Source organism: Acromyrmex echinatior, chromosome 6, assembly GCF_024713525.1.
Source record: "Acromyrmex echinatior isolate Ae372 chromosome 6, ASM2471352v2, whole genome shotgun sequence".
Lineage (NCBI taxonomy): Eukaryota > Metazoa > Arthropoda > Insecta > Hymenoptera > Formicidae > Acromyrmex > Acromyrmex echinatior.
The window spans coordinates 279,070-291,652 of NC_141857.1; the positions used below are offsets into that span (position 1 = coordinate 279,070).

A 12,583-nucleotide genomic window follows, 5' to 3' on the forward strand; every position below is an offset into this window, starting at 1 on the left:
TTTACGATTGAGCCGAGCTAAGCTTCGCATTATCATCGATTCGATAGGAAGTATTACTTTCGCATCGGGATTCCATATATATTAGCAAATGTGTGCACTTTCCCGTAAGGGATTGCCCTTTGTTCAACACCATATCGCTGTTCTCTGTATTCTGTGTGATAATGAAATACCTTACGTTTGTTATCAAAATTGAAATTATTTGAGAATCGTAGATTTGTATTAGAAAACTTTATCTCTTTTTTAGAAACATAATACATAAGAAAACTTTATCTTTAATGCATAAAAAACATATGCACATAAGAAAACTTTATTCCTCTTTTTATTAATTTTTTCATTATTTCATTTTTTTATTAATTTTTTCTATATTATTATAATAAGTATTGACTTGCAACAGAAACACATTTCTGTGACGCTAAAGGAACATATGGAACCTATTCTTCTTGGAAGCTATTAAAGTTTTTTAGTCTCATTAATTTTATTTTCTTTAATCTTTAGAACAGAAAATTAAGACAGAAAATAGGACGTTAGAATGGTATAACATGAAACATATTTTAGAAACATATTTAGAACAAAGAATACAACGACATAATGAATTATAACAAATCTTATTCGAAGAAAAGCTGAAAAGATTTAAAAAATAACCTTTAAAAAGATTAAGAATTTTTTTAATTTAATTATGTTAATAAACAATTTATTAAGATTATGTGAATACACAACAAGTAAGAGTTTAATGTCTATTATGGTCGAAGCTGGATCTTAAATATTTTTTAAAATAATTTCTATGTGAATTTATATACTGAATATGTAATTATTTAAATTATTCGACTGCGCGTCGAAATGATTTTTTGAATTTATAAACACAATCAAACTATTATAGTAATATCACAAATTAAATTGGTAAGCAATTTAATAATTTGTTTTTTTCGATTATTACTATTCATGTTATTTCTATTTAAAAAACACAAATAAAATATTATTGATAGACTATTGCTTTTAAATCTTAAGTGACATTTCTCTTACTTAATTGACTTTTAAATCTTGTATAAACATACGTTGAAAAAATTATTTTCAGAAATATTATTTATAAAACAAAGTTACCAGGACTCATACGTTCCAGATACAAATTAATAAAGTATACATTATCGCGAACGACGAAGCGAAATACGTTTACTATACAGATACGTACGCGAGAGATGTTCCCCGATTAAGGTTCAATTTCCTCTTATCGGATAAAGAAAGTGGCGGCTTTGCTTGATGGTCGCTACCATCCGATCTTTGGATCGGTTGAATTCGCCGGGACTTTTTTTTTTTGTTCGCTAAAACATCAGCCAACCGTATCTAGATAATGGTAAGCTTTAGAAACGATCGATAAAGTCATCTCCTTTTCTTGCTAGGTTCTCAGAGACTCGGAATAGGAATTTATATGTTCTCCTATAAAACGCAACCTTTCTCCCTTCTTCTGCGGCTTGTCTCCCAGTTTTATTCTTTTGCCTTCATGCTTTTTTTTCTCCCTCTTTGTATTCCCAGTTTCCGTTTGCCTACACGCTTAAATTGCATTTCTACATTCAGAGAGACATATCCGTTTAATTTTATGGAGAATAAAACGGTATTATTGTAACGGTGGATAATATCGAATTTGTCATGATACATTATTTATGGTTCTGGTAACGTGTGTTGTTAAGCTGTTTTCTCAAAAGATTAAACAGCTGAAGTTGACATTAATATAGAAAAACTTGGAAAAAAAGCATATATACGTGGATGAATAGAAGGGATAAGCGGATAAAAAGAATAAGTTAAAGACTCCATTGAGAAATAAATCAATAAAGGAGGAGTTTTTGCCTATCAGAGAGGTTCGAAGAATCGATTCCATCGCTCGCAGTTAAGCGTTATTATCCTTGAGCCTCTGAATCCCTGCGGTTTACTGAATAATACTACGTTTAAGTAAAACTTTGCCTCTCTGATCTAAGAAATGGCACTCCGAACAATCCGTCGTTTGTCCGCGACGTGCATTTTCGTCAATTGAGACATCGTTCGTTTTAAATTGATGAAAGACGCGGGAATACGTGTTTGTTGCCACGTCGGAACGTCGACACACGCTGCAATGTTCGTTAATGTTAATTTTTAGCGCAAAGACATACTAGACACTGGATTTCGCGGAGCGTGAAATTGAGATGACTAGCAAACCAATCAGTTAACTAGACCGAGTCAGAGTAGACTAATGTGGATGTAACTCGTGCGTTTGTGCGTTTAACAGTACGTAAAACGCATTGGATGGACGAGGATCAGCTGTGAAAAATTGCGAGTTTTCCACAAATATCCAGAGAGGAAGAACGGTTGAATATGGCACTCGCGCGAACGTAATTATTTGGTCTGGTTTCTTTCTGGTTGTACTTACGAGCCCCAGCATGGCAGGACGCGACGTGCCAGCATTGCAGCATGATGTAGCCATCTGTAATAACCGGAGCGTAAAATTCCAATAAAAATCGGACGATGGCTCGTTTGATATAGCGGGTAACGGGCGAAGTGTGGTTAAGTTACCTGTTTGATTAACGGTGCTGTTAAAACGTGCGGACATCACGCGTACGCGATTTATACGATGTAAAACGAATTGAGCGAATTGAACGCCTGGTGTTTGAAAAAACATTTGGAAAAGCTACATCACGTGTGCGACATAAATGTAATAATAATAATATTGTGACCAGATATCCTGATTTCGATGGGATGGTCCCATTGCACTTTTAGGATTTGTCCCACCAAACATATCAAATGTCTCGATTTTAACAAGAAATAACAAAAAGCTAAAAATCAAGCTGAAAAATATTTTATAAATTTTGTCAAATCGTAAACTCATATATTATAGAGTATACCTACATTATCATTTTCAGGGGAAAGTAATGGAAATAAATAAACTTTTTTTTCTCTCTCTGTAATAAACAAAGTTTGCATGGATAAAGACAACGTTATGTTTTAAAAGCAATATTAATGACAAAAATTAATTTTGATTTTAGTTGCCAAGAATTTTATACATTTCTTAAGGATTCAGCTCCTTTATTAAAACAAATAATTTCGAATAAATTATAAAAAAATAATTATATTGTTTTTTAAGCTCCTGCTTTAGATTCGGAAATATCTGGTCACATTATGTTAAGTGCATTAGCTATCGGGAAAAAAATGTAGGATAATATTGGCGATAAATATAGCTTTGGCAATCGTGCGCGGACGTCGTGGATTTGAGACGTTATTGTTCCACCAACAGTAACGAGTCTCGGATTTGAATTCATTGTTTCAAAGAGCCAGTTACAGCGGCTTTTCACGAGCAATATATTATCTGTTATTATTGCAGCCCCACTCGAAACCACAATGGCCGGCTTTGCGCTCTGATCTCCATATTTTAATTAAAAGCTCTTGACGCAGTATGGATACGTACGTCTCACCTGGTAGAAGTCAATTCGCCGAGTATCACCACCTTCGTAATATAGTTGTATGTTAATTCGCTGCTGATGGTAATTTAGAATATACGTTTCATATGGACTGTGAAAGTGCGCGTCACATAGTGAACAGTTCTTCAATCTAACTTATACATACGTAAAACGGAATAATTATTTTATCATTGCCCAAACGCGTAATATTATATTACACGATGTAAAATAATTAAATCGTTGGTACAACACATCCCTATTTTCGCGAAAATGTAATAGCGTTATTTTACAAGTGATCAGGTGCGGAAATATAAGGGTATTGAGTGGTCATTCGCTGGACATTATGCTGATGCATTTGTCCTACGTTCAAACAAACGCACTTAATTAGATATGCCTCTTTTCTGACGTTCACGAAGGACATTAACTCTGTCATGCTGTCACGTTCGTTCCTGTCCCGCGGCTAAACAGAGCAATTTGTCTGTCCATTATCGCGCGGTGTAACAAAGGCGAGAGGCAGCTAACTTCGGTATTGGACATCGAGCACGCGATGGCACGCGATGTAACCAGGTATATATATATATATATATATATATATATACATATATATATATATATATATATATATATATATATATATATAGGCACAAAGGGCCAGGTGAATAGAGAGAAAACAGAGGGAAAAGGTAGCGCGGGAGGGGTGGGACCGGGCGCAGAGATAGGCGGTGCATAAAAGTAGAAAACAGTAGTAGACGAAAACAAAAATGATGGAGGGAGGATTATTTTAGGGCGATGCAGTTCGAATCCTAACTTTCCGGGCAGGGGAACAGCCGGTGGTTTATATCCGCTGTAAAATGCGGCGGGAATGTTTCCCCGTACGCGAAAATAGTGGGTCGTAAGACTAGTGCGGCACGGCAGGCGGCTGCGGATGGTGAAGCGCCAGGGATGTGGCGTGGCTGCGTGGCCGCCAGGGGTTGAGGTCGAGGAATGGCGCGGCGCGGCGCGGTGCGGCGCGGCGCAGCGCAGCGCGGCGTCGCGCCGCATCGCGCTACGCTACGCTCTACGACGGCGGCATATGCCGTATACGGCGCCGCTCCACTCGTACATCAACAACGTGATTCCCATGCATACTGCTCACAATCTCGTCGCCTGGTGAGAGTTCGAAGGGGAAGAGAGTTGCATATGCATACACGCGTGACCCCGAGTCCTCCGTGTGCACATGTACCCCCGATTGTTTCCCCCAGAGAATACGTGGGTGTATGTGTCTCTAGCTGGACGCACGAGTGCGTCCCGCTCTTGTCCGCCTCGCGTTTGTCACGCTCCTAAATTCATGTTTCGAGGTCGCGCTACGTCGCGGACGTGTCACTCGAAAGGGTTGATAGGAAAAAGACTGTTTCCGCCGTTTTCATTGTACCCAGTACACCGTGGCTGTTTGCTGCAACCATAATTTCGTTACACGCTCGACGTAGATTGGACCCGTAAACAGATTGTATTGATTCAATAAACTGCATTAAGATAATTAAGATGTCAAACGTATCTCTGGATGCATCTGACTTGATTTACCGAAGTAATATCATACTTAAGAAATCTTTCGTAATTAAAACGGCTATCTCGGTTTAAGATTTTCAAAGAAATATATAATTTTGAAAAATAACTCTAATTAATTAATTACATTCATATAAGAAAATGTTTGATCTTAAGATATTAAAATGATTTATTTCTGGTATTTGTTTTTAAAATACTTAAAAATGTTTTAGGTTTAAATGAGTGTACAAAATACTTATACGAATATACTAAAACACTTTTTTTAGCGTTAAGTATGCCTTTCACATTTCACAGTTCAAAATATTTTACTTTCATAAACGTTTAAGCGATAAAAGTATATTTTATTTTTGAAAAAAATAAAAAGTTTATCACTGAAAAACTTTTTTTTTCATTTAAGAAGAAGAAAAAAATACTTTTACGCGTTTTAATAACTAAAACATCATGGTGTATGAATTTAAACATCAAAATATTTAAAATTGAAATTATTTTTTGTTATTAAACGTTTTGGAAAAGATATTTTGTACGTAATATTATTGTTTCGAAAAAGATATTTTAATCGTAAATATTTTCTTCGTTTTTTTTTTTACGGTTAGGTTTTTATTAACGATTCATTAATTGTGCTATTTATATCAAAATTATTTCTTCAATCATGTTATAATTATAATAAAATGTACAATACGATTTGAACGTGATTCGACTATTATATGTAATTTTTAATGACAATACTGCTTCCTCCGATTGTTCCATGCGGCGTCTTAAATCGCATTAACGTTTCAGTGATTTCTGATAACGTGCGCGCAAAACGACGTATGCGGGAAAGATATATTCGCGAGAAGGTAAAAGTTAGACGCGTAAACTTGAGATTGGTTGCTCGCTGCGGTCTCCTTGTAGGAAATCCTGATACATCTCGAGTTTCGCGTCAAACTTTCGCGACACTACTTGGCTTTGCTCGCACGAAGTATCCTTTCGTTTTTCTGGGTTTTCTTTTTCGCGCTAACTTACACGTATATTCTTCGTTTCCACCGCCCGTAATAATTTTGTTAAGCGTGTCATATAGCTCGTCATAAACCACGTACCAACGATGAATTTCGTGTTCAAAGTACCTGCTTGTAATTGCACGCGTCCGTTTGTGGACGCACAAGAGGACACACGCTCGCCCTCAGGACGCGAAATAGAGGACACGCCGTGAAATGTAGCGTTAATCTCATTGTTTCATCATGTCATCGCTGCGGCACAAATTGTCTCGAGTCACTTATCACAATGACCTTTTGATAAAAGGGAGCTTGTGCAAGTGAAGAAATATTAAGAACAGAAAAATTCAAATATTAAGGATGTATTTGACATGGTTTCTATCAAAAGTTTGAAGTTAAAAATGTGTTTATATTTTGCATTTTATTTTTTATAAAAATAAATTGAAAACTATATATATATATATATATATATGTACGAAACAATTAAGTGAGTATTTTTAATCAACATCTTTTTGTAATTTATTCTCTGTATATATAAAATAGAAATTTTATTCACTTCAGCATATTTGCATGCCAAGAAGGGGTTTACACTTGGTTCACAATTTTCCATAACTCATTCATCCATTCATCCATACCTTTTGCTTGCTTCTCGTTTGTCTATCCTTCCTATTTCCTATCTTTCTATTTGTCCTACATTATTTAACTAACCTATAAAATCACATTCTTTACTATTTACTGTATATATATATATATATATTTATTATTGCTTTTTATTCTTATAATATTTTAACTTGAAAAATGATAACAAATATCTCATCTTTTATGAAAAATTTTTTAAGCAATCGAAATTCGATGATTTATACAAAATTTAATTGCGAGATTTATTGATTATCCGTAAGGAAACAAATAAGTAAATATTTTTCGTATTTATTTATTTACAGATAAATAACTAACTAATCAGTGAAATGTAATGAAACTTTACATAAATCATTTTGAACACTTAAAGAATTTTTCCAAAAAGGTTGAGATTTCTTAAGTTGAAATGTTATAATAATAAAAAATAATAACAAATACACACAGTAAATAAATTAAAAAAAGATATCATCGAATAAAAATGCGATGTTACATATAAAACTGTTTCATAGTTTATTTATTTTTATATAGAAAGTGTAAATATTAACACATTTTTGACTCCAAACTTTTGGTAGGGACTGTATATATACAGACATATTCGAATATATTAGAAATAAAAATTTAGAAAATAAATACAGAAACGTAATGTACAGTGGATACAAATAAAATATAATATGATATAAATATGTATAATATCAATTTTTATTAAGTTTTTCAACATATTAACAGCTTTATAATATAATGCTTGATTGAGCACTAATAAATTATTAAAAGTGCTTGTCAATTTAATTCGTGATTACTAATTAAATAATTTAATTACGTTTATATTTCGAATAAACAATTCGGTGCGCAGTTCAAAAAGTCTACAAATATGATATATATGCAAGTACATATATAGTATATATAATAATTCAACATTGAATTATTTTAAGATTGAATTATTTAAAAGATTCAGCTTCGACCGTTATAGGCCTTTAATTTCTAGTATTGATTGTGTTCTCACATATGCAGTCTAAAATAAAGTTTCTTAATATAAATATGTCTTATATCTGATTTGTATCCATTGTGCGTTACCTTTCTATTCACACAAATTTTTCTCCTAATTCTTTATTTCTATAATAAATAAATAAAAAATTTTAAAACATAAAATCTAATAAATAAATTTATAAAAAAATTATAAATAAAGATTAAACGTAACACAATGGATACCGATGAGATATAAAACATAAATATCCTAATTTTTTATTTCTAATGTTTGATATTTCTACTTGTTCCTAATATTTCTTTCATTATATACAAACTCCAAGTAAGAAGGTGTTTTGATAGATATGTAGATGTATTGAGTTTCATTAAGGACTTTGAATAGCTAATTAATGTACACATGACAGGAAACACACGAAACATTCGGTATTTACGTTAAGTCAGAGTCAGATTAAGCAAATAAGCGCAAACATGAAATCACGATGTCGTTCATGTTCACTGAAGCACGTTACTCCATTCATGTTTATCGCGTTCGTTTGCTTGGTCTAATAAAGATTCTTTACATAACGTTCAAACGTTTTTTTTTTTAAATTCAATCAAGGATTATTTAATAAATTGTCAAATTAATTTCAAAAAGTTTTCAGGAGAATAAAATTACAGTCGACAAAATAAACAACATTTTTTTTCGAGACATATTTTACGAGCAAATTCAAATCTGTTCTACGTTAAAGTATGAAACGAAATCGTAATTGCATCGGTGGAAGCAAAGTTCTCTGCAGCTACGAGTAAATGCATGATAATTTTTTTTCTATTTGTACAATCCGTATATTTATTTTTATTTTCAAGAGTTCCGTAATTTATATTAATGTTTCAAAGTTTGATGCAGTCACAAATATATAATTTAAATTACAAAACTTTTCCGTGCTGGATACATATTGCCTGAAGTTCAAAAGTGCATTTACTGCTAGTGATATAATTATTGCAATTTCCGAGCGACGTAACGCTCCTAGAAAGTTGCGAGCGGAGGATTGCGCAACGGCTGCTAAAGAATACATTGAATTTAAATAATCTAAACGTCCCACATAGTGTATTCCTTTGATTCAGTTGAATTTTCTACTCCTCGAATTATCGTCGGCAGCATATGTGGAGTTAAAAGCAGTGAAAGAGAGTTCCTTTCTCCGCAAGCATTCCTTTCTACGTCGCATAAAAACAACGTCGAGAAAGAGCAGAGAGCATTATAGTGATGCCGCGAGTCACACGAAAGAAAGCAACTCTCAAAGGATGTATCCGGCGCTACAAGTCACCCTCTCAAAGGATGTATCCGGAATATACCGACCGCAAGGGAGACACTGGACTGGTAACTCGATAAATAAAGAAGCAAAAATGGATAAATCGGGAACGAGTCGGCCAAACGGCTCCTGTTTCCGTTATCTAAAAGAGAGAGAGAGAGAGAGAGAGAGAGAGAGAGAGAGAGAGAGAGAGAGAGAGAAAACTCGGTACTCTTTGTCCTTGCTTTTCAGTCTGCTCTAACGGGTTGTTTTTTGTTTCCCAACGGGTGTCCCGAAGTTTCGTGGTGGAAAAAGGAGGATAGGAAAGCGGTTAGTAATGACGAGGGGCACAATAGCGGATAGTTAACGCATACAGCTGCGTCGGTTGGGTGCGGGGTTGTTCCGTTGCTCATTGGTGACTATAACGACGTGAGCGCGTTGTCCGAGTGATACAGAATGGCAAGCGACGACATTGGGCGCTTCGTGAGCGAAGCGTTGAATTGTAGGGAAGAAAAGAGACGAGGGCGCGGGATCAGTTAGTGGCCTTCATTTGGGTGCAAATGGAGTTTTTCCTAAATGGACGTTTCGAAAGTTTGCCGTTGTCAGGCATTGTTTGGTCGGCGGCAAGAAGGACGAGAGCAGTAGGAGCGAGTGCAATGCGGAATCAGTCTGCCAAGGCTTTGATTAGCTGGCGTCACGAGGTCAAAGGCTTCCTCGATTGTTCGCTTCCTCGTATTTATAGTTGGTTCGTTCATTTTCCTCGCGGCAATTGTCGCTCTGCTGTTCTCCGTCTTTCCGTATTCTTCGTATCATTATCTTCTTTTTCCTTTTCTTTCTTTCTTCGGGAGAAACTGGGATTGCTTCTCAGTGGAGAAAATATGATAAGAGAGCACTTTGTCTTACTATTATTATTTCATATGATTAAAAAATTTATTGGTTAAATGCATTTTTAAAAGTCGTTTATTTTGCCATTCTACATTTCCCTCTTTTTCAATTTCAAATTCAAATTTTTCCACCTTATTTTTCCTTGTTTGCATCGAAACGGTTCGTTGTTTGTTCGGTTCCATCGTATAGTTGATTATAGATAGTCCACGCCGCGGTTTGTTTGCTAAAGCTCTTATCTCTGTAACACCATACTTGATACAATTAATCGTATACTTATTATCTATATTATATGTTAGCTATAACTTGAATGAAAATTGTCGAGTAAAGATGTGTTATGAGAAGACGTTTTACGAGGAAGATAATTCCTGTTTAATAAGCTCACGACATTATTCACGATTATCACGAAACTAGTATTTGCTCTCCCTTTTATTTGCTTGCGATTCGAAATAGATGTTTCGTGTCGAATGCGAAAATCCCTGAACGAAGTAAATTTCCAAAGCTCAATCGGACGTATATATCGCTACGTGATCGAAACACGAGCGACGGACACTAAAAGGAAAAGCAACGATTTCCCGTTGCTTTACGACAGTAATTAAGCGCGACTTCGCTTCAGAAACCGCAACTAATGCTTGCCTCCATTCGATCTCGAAGCTTCATTTGCCCGCGCATCCAATGACGCCATGCCACTTTGATCTCGAGTTGAGCACTTACGAAAGTGAGATCGCTCAATCTATGAGCGCGTTAGCATTTATTTACTATCGAATCAGCAATTCGCTGGAACGCGTTCCCTGAATAAGTTGAAAAGCGCTATTAAATAGCAGCTTTACTAGATTCGATTTAAAAAGGTACGCTTTCTAATTCTCCTATTTGTTTACGATGTCATTTTTAAATCCAGTCGTTTCTCTACTAAAGTGTGCATATGAAATTTAATGAAAAGAACGATTTTGCTGAAGTATCTAAAAATTTAGCTGGATACAGATCTGAAAATAATTTTCTTGAACCACCAAAATAATTACGTAGAAACCTTAAGCATAATAAATACACTGAGAGAAAAATTGTAGAAGTATTGTGAAGTAGAAATATTACGTTTTCTTTGATATTTATTAGTTAATTTAATTACGACAATAAAACACACATTTCTGTGAAATATATTTTGTTAATTGTAAAAAAATAAAATACATTATTTGCTAGGAATAAAACTTTAATTCGCCGTATTTAAGTAAAGATTTATTTCAGTGAAGTATATGTTTTACAAATAAATCTTTAAGTATCTTAAGTATCTTTTTCTTAGTGCAGTGTTGCAAAAATGTTGACATTTTAGCAACCAGTTTAAGCGCTTCATATAATTATTTTGATCCAACAAAATTACTTTCAGATCTGCATCTAGCTAAATTTTTATTCTACATCAGCAAAAGTGTCCTTTTCGTGTGAAATTTAATAAATTTCTGATGTAATAAATAGATTTAATAAATTTCTGTGTAGTGCCGAAGGTGGAAATTGTGGATGAGCATGGTGCTACGGCTGGTGACAAGTTCTACAAAGCAGGTAGTACAATAGAGCTGAAGTGTGTAGTCAGCAATATACCGCAACCCACTGGCTATGTCACGTGGCGACACGGATCTCGTACGTTAAATTACGACACGACTCGTGGTGGCATCAGGTAAGCAATAGACGACATAATATTTGCGTACTGTGAGATCTTAAATGTGATGCAATGTAATTTCGATGATGCACTATTAAATACTAATTTGTAATTATCGGTTTTGATCTGTATTCGTCGTTACGTTATGTATATTATCTGTTTGATGTGTAGCACGGTGCTTAAATATAGCTAGTTAACATTCTGGTAATTTAGTCGATGAGAACTCGATAGTTTATGCAAACTGCATAGGCATTCTAATTGCCTCGATAAAGAACGGTACGTCCGGTGAATTTTGAAAGGCTTCTATTAAAGTTCTCGAGCGACGGTCAACAATTGCGGCGGCTTCTGGGCGTATGTGACCTAATTGGTTATAGATATGACAGCATTCATGAATTTCAAACAGCGCTTTAGACAGTATTTGATGTTGTCGGTTTCGTAGAACGTTTTTTTTTTCAATCAGCGGTTCATCGATAAAACAATTTTAAAAAATTTTCTCAAACGTAGCGTAATATAGTCCCTTTGTCTCGCTATTTGCTGTATTTGCTGTATTTTTTCTATGATTAGTTAGTTTACGTAACACACTTTACACGATAATAACTTGATAATAATGCGATCTATGAGAAATTAGCAATATCGTGGTCGATATTAAGTCTGAAAGAAAAGATGCGAGATACCAGGTGAACTGTTGACAATTTAATCATCCTCGAAAACACTCGATTATAGTGAGCCGATACACATAATGAACGAGCTCATTGCTTGCGCTAAATGCAAGCAGCGGGTTTTGAATAAAACATACAAAACTTTAATTACAAATCAGGTCACAAGTGCGATTAACAGAAATTAGATCGATTAATTGAAATTAGCTGCGGAATTTTATTTTAGAACAATTAAAAAAAACACCTTGTATATAATATTATTTTATAATAAATATAATTAGTAAAATATATTTGATTAAGTGCTTTAGTAACAAATTTATTTTTTCAAGTTATTAATTAAAATTTTAAAATGTTTGACCAACGTTATCTCGATACTTTTTTTTTTAAAACAATTTTATAAATGAAATAACAATTTAATTTACAGCAAAAATCAGAATTAAAATTGATATTTACGCATTAGGTCTGCATTTAAAAAAATATTACATTTTACCACCTTTAATAGCACACTGTCTTTTTTATAGAATTTTATATATTTTGAATTTGTGAAAGTATTAGACAATAATTGAAACAGCGCTTTTTAAAAATT

The 12,583-nt window shown here is 34.2% G+C and overlaps 1 protein-coding gene and 1 long non-coding RNA gene across 10 annotated transcripts in view; one reads left to right on the forward strand and one right to left on the reverse strand.

Annotated features, from left to right (window-relative positions):
* LOC147909255 (uncharacterized) overlaps window positions 1-12,583 on the reverse strand; it is a 183,586-nt gene that overhangs the window by 140,743 nt on the left and 30,260 nt on the right. The window lies entirely within an intron of this gene.
* LOC105154834 (defective proboscis extension response 14) overlaps window positions 1-12,583 on the forward strand; it is a 204,661-nt gene that overhangs the window by 136,045 nt on the left and 56,033 nt on the right. For all 9 annotated transcript variants that reach the window (XM_087407155.1, XM_087407156.1, XM_087407153.1 and 6 more), the window contains one exon: window positions 11,182-11,359. In XM_087407155.1, coding sequence (XP_087263281.1) covers window positions 11,182-11,359 — 178 coding nt within the window. The remainder of the gene's footprint in view (window positions 1-11,181; window positions 11,360-12,583) is intronic.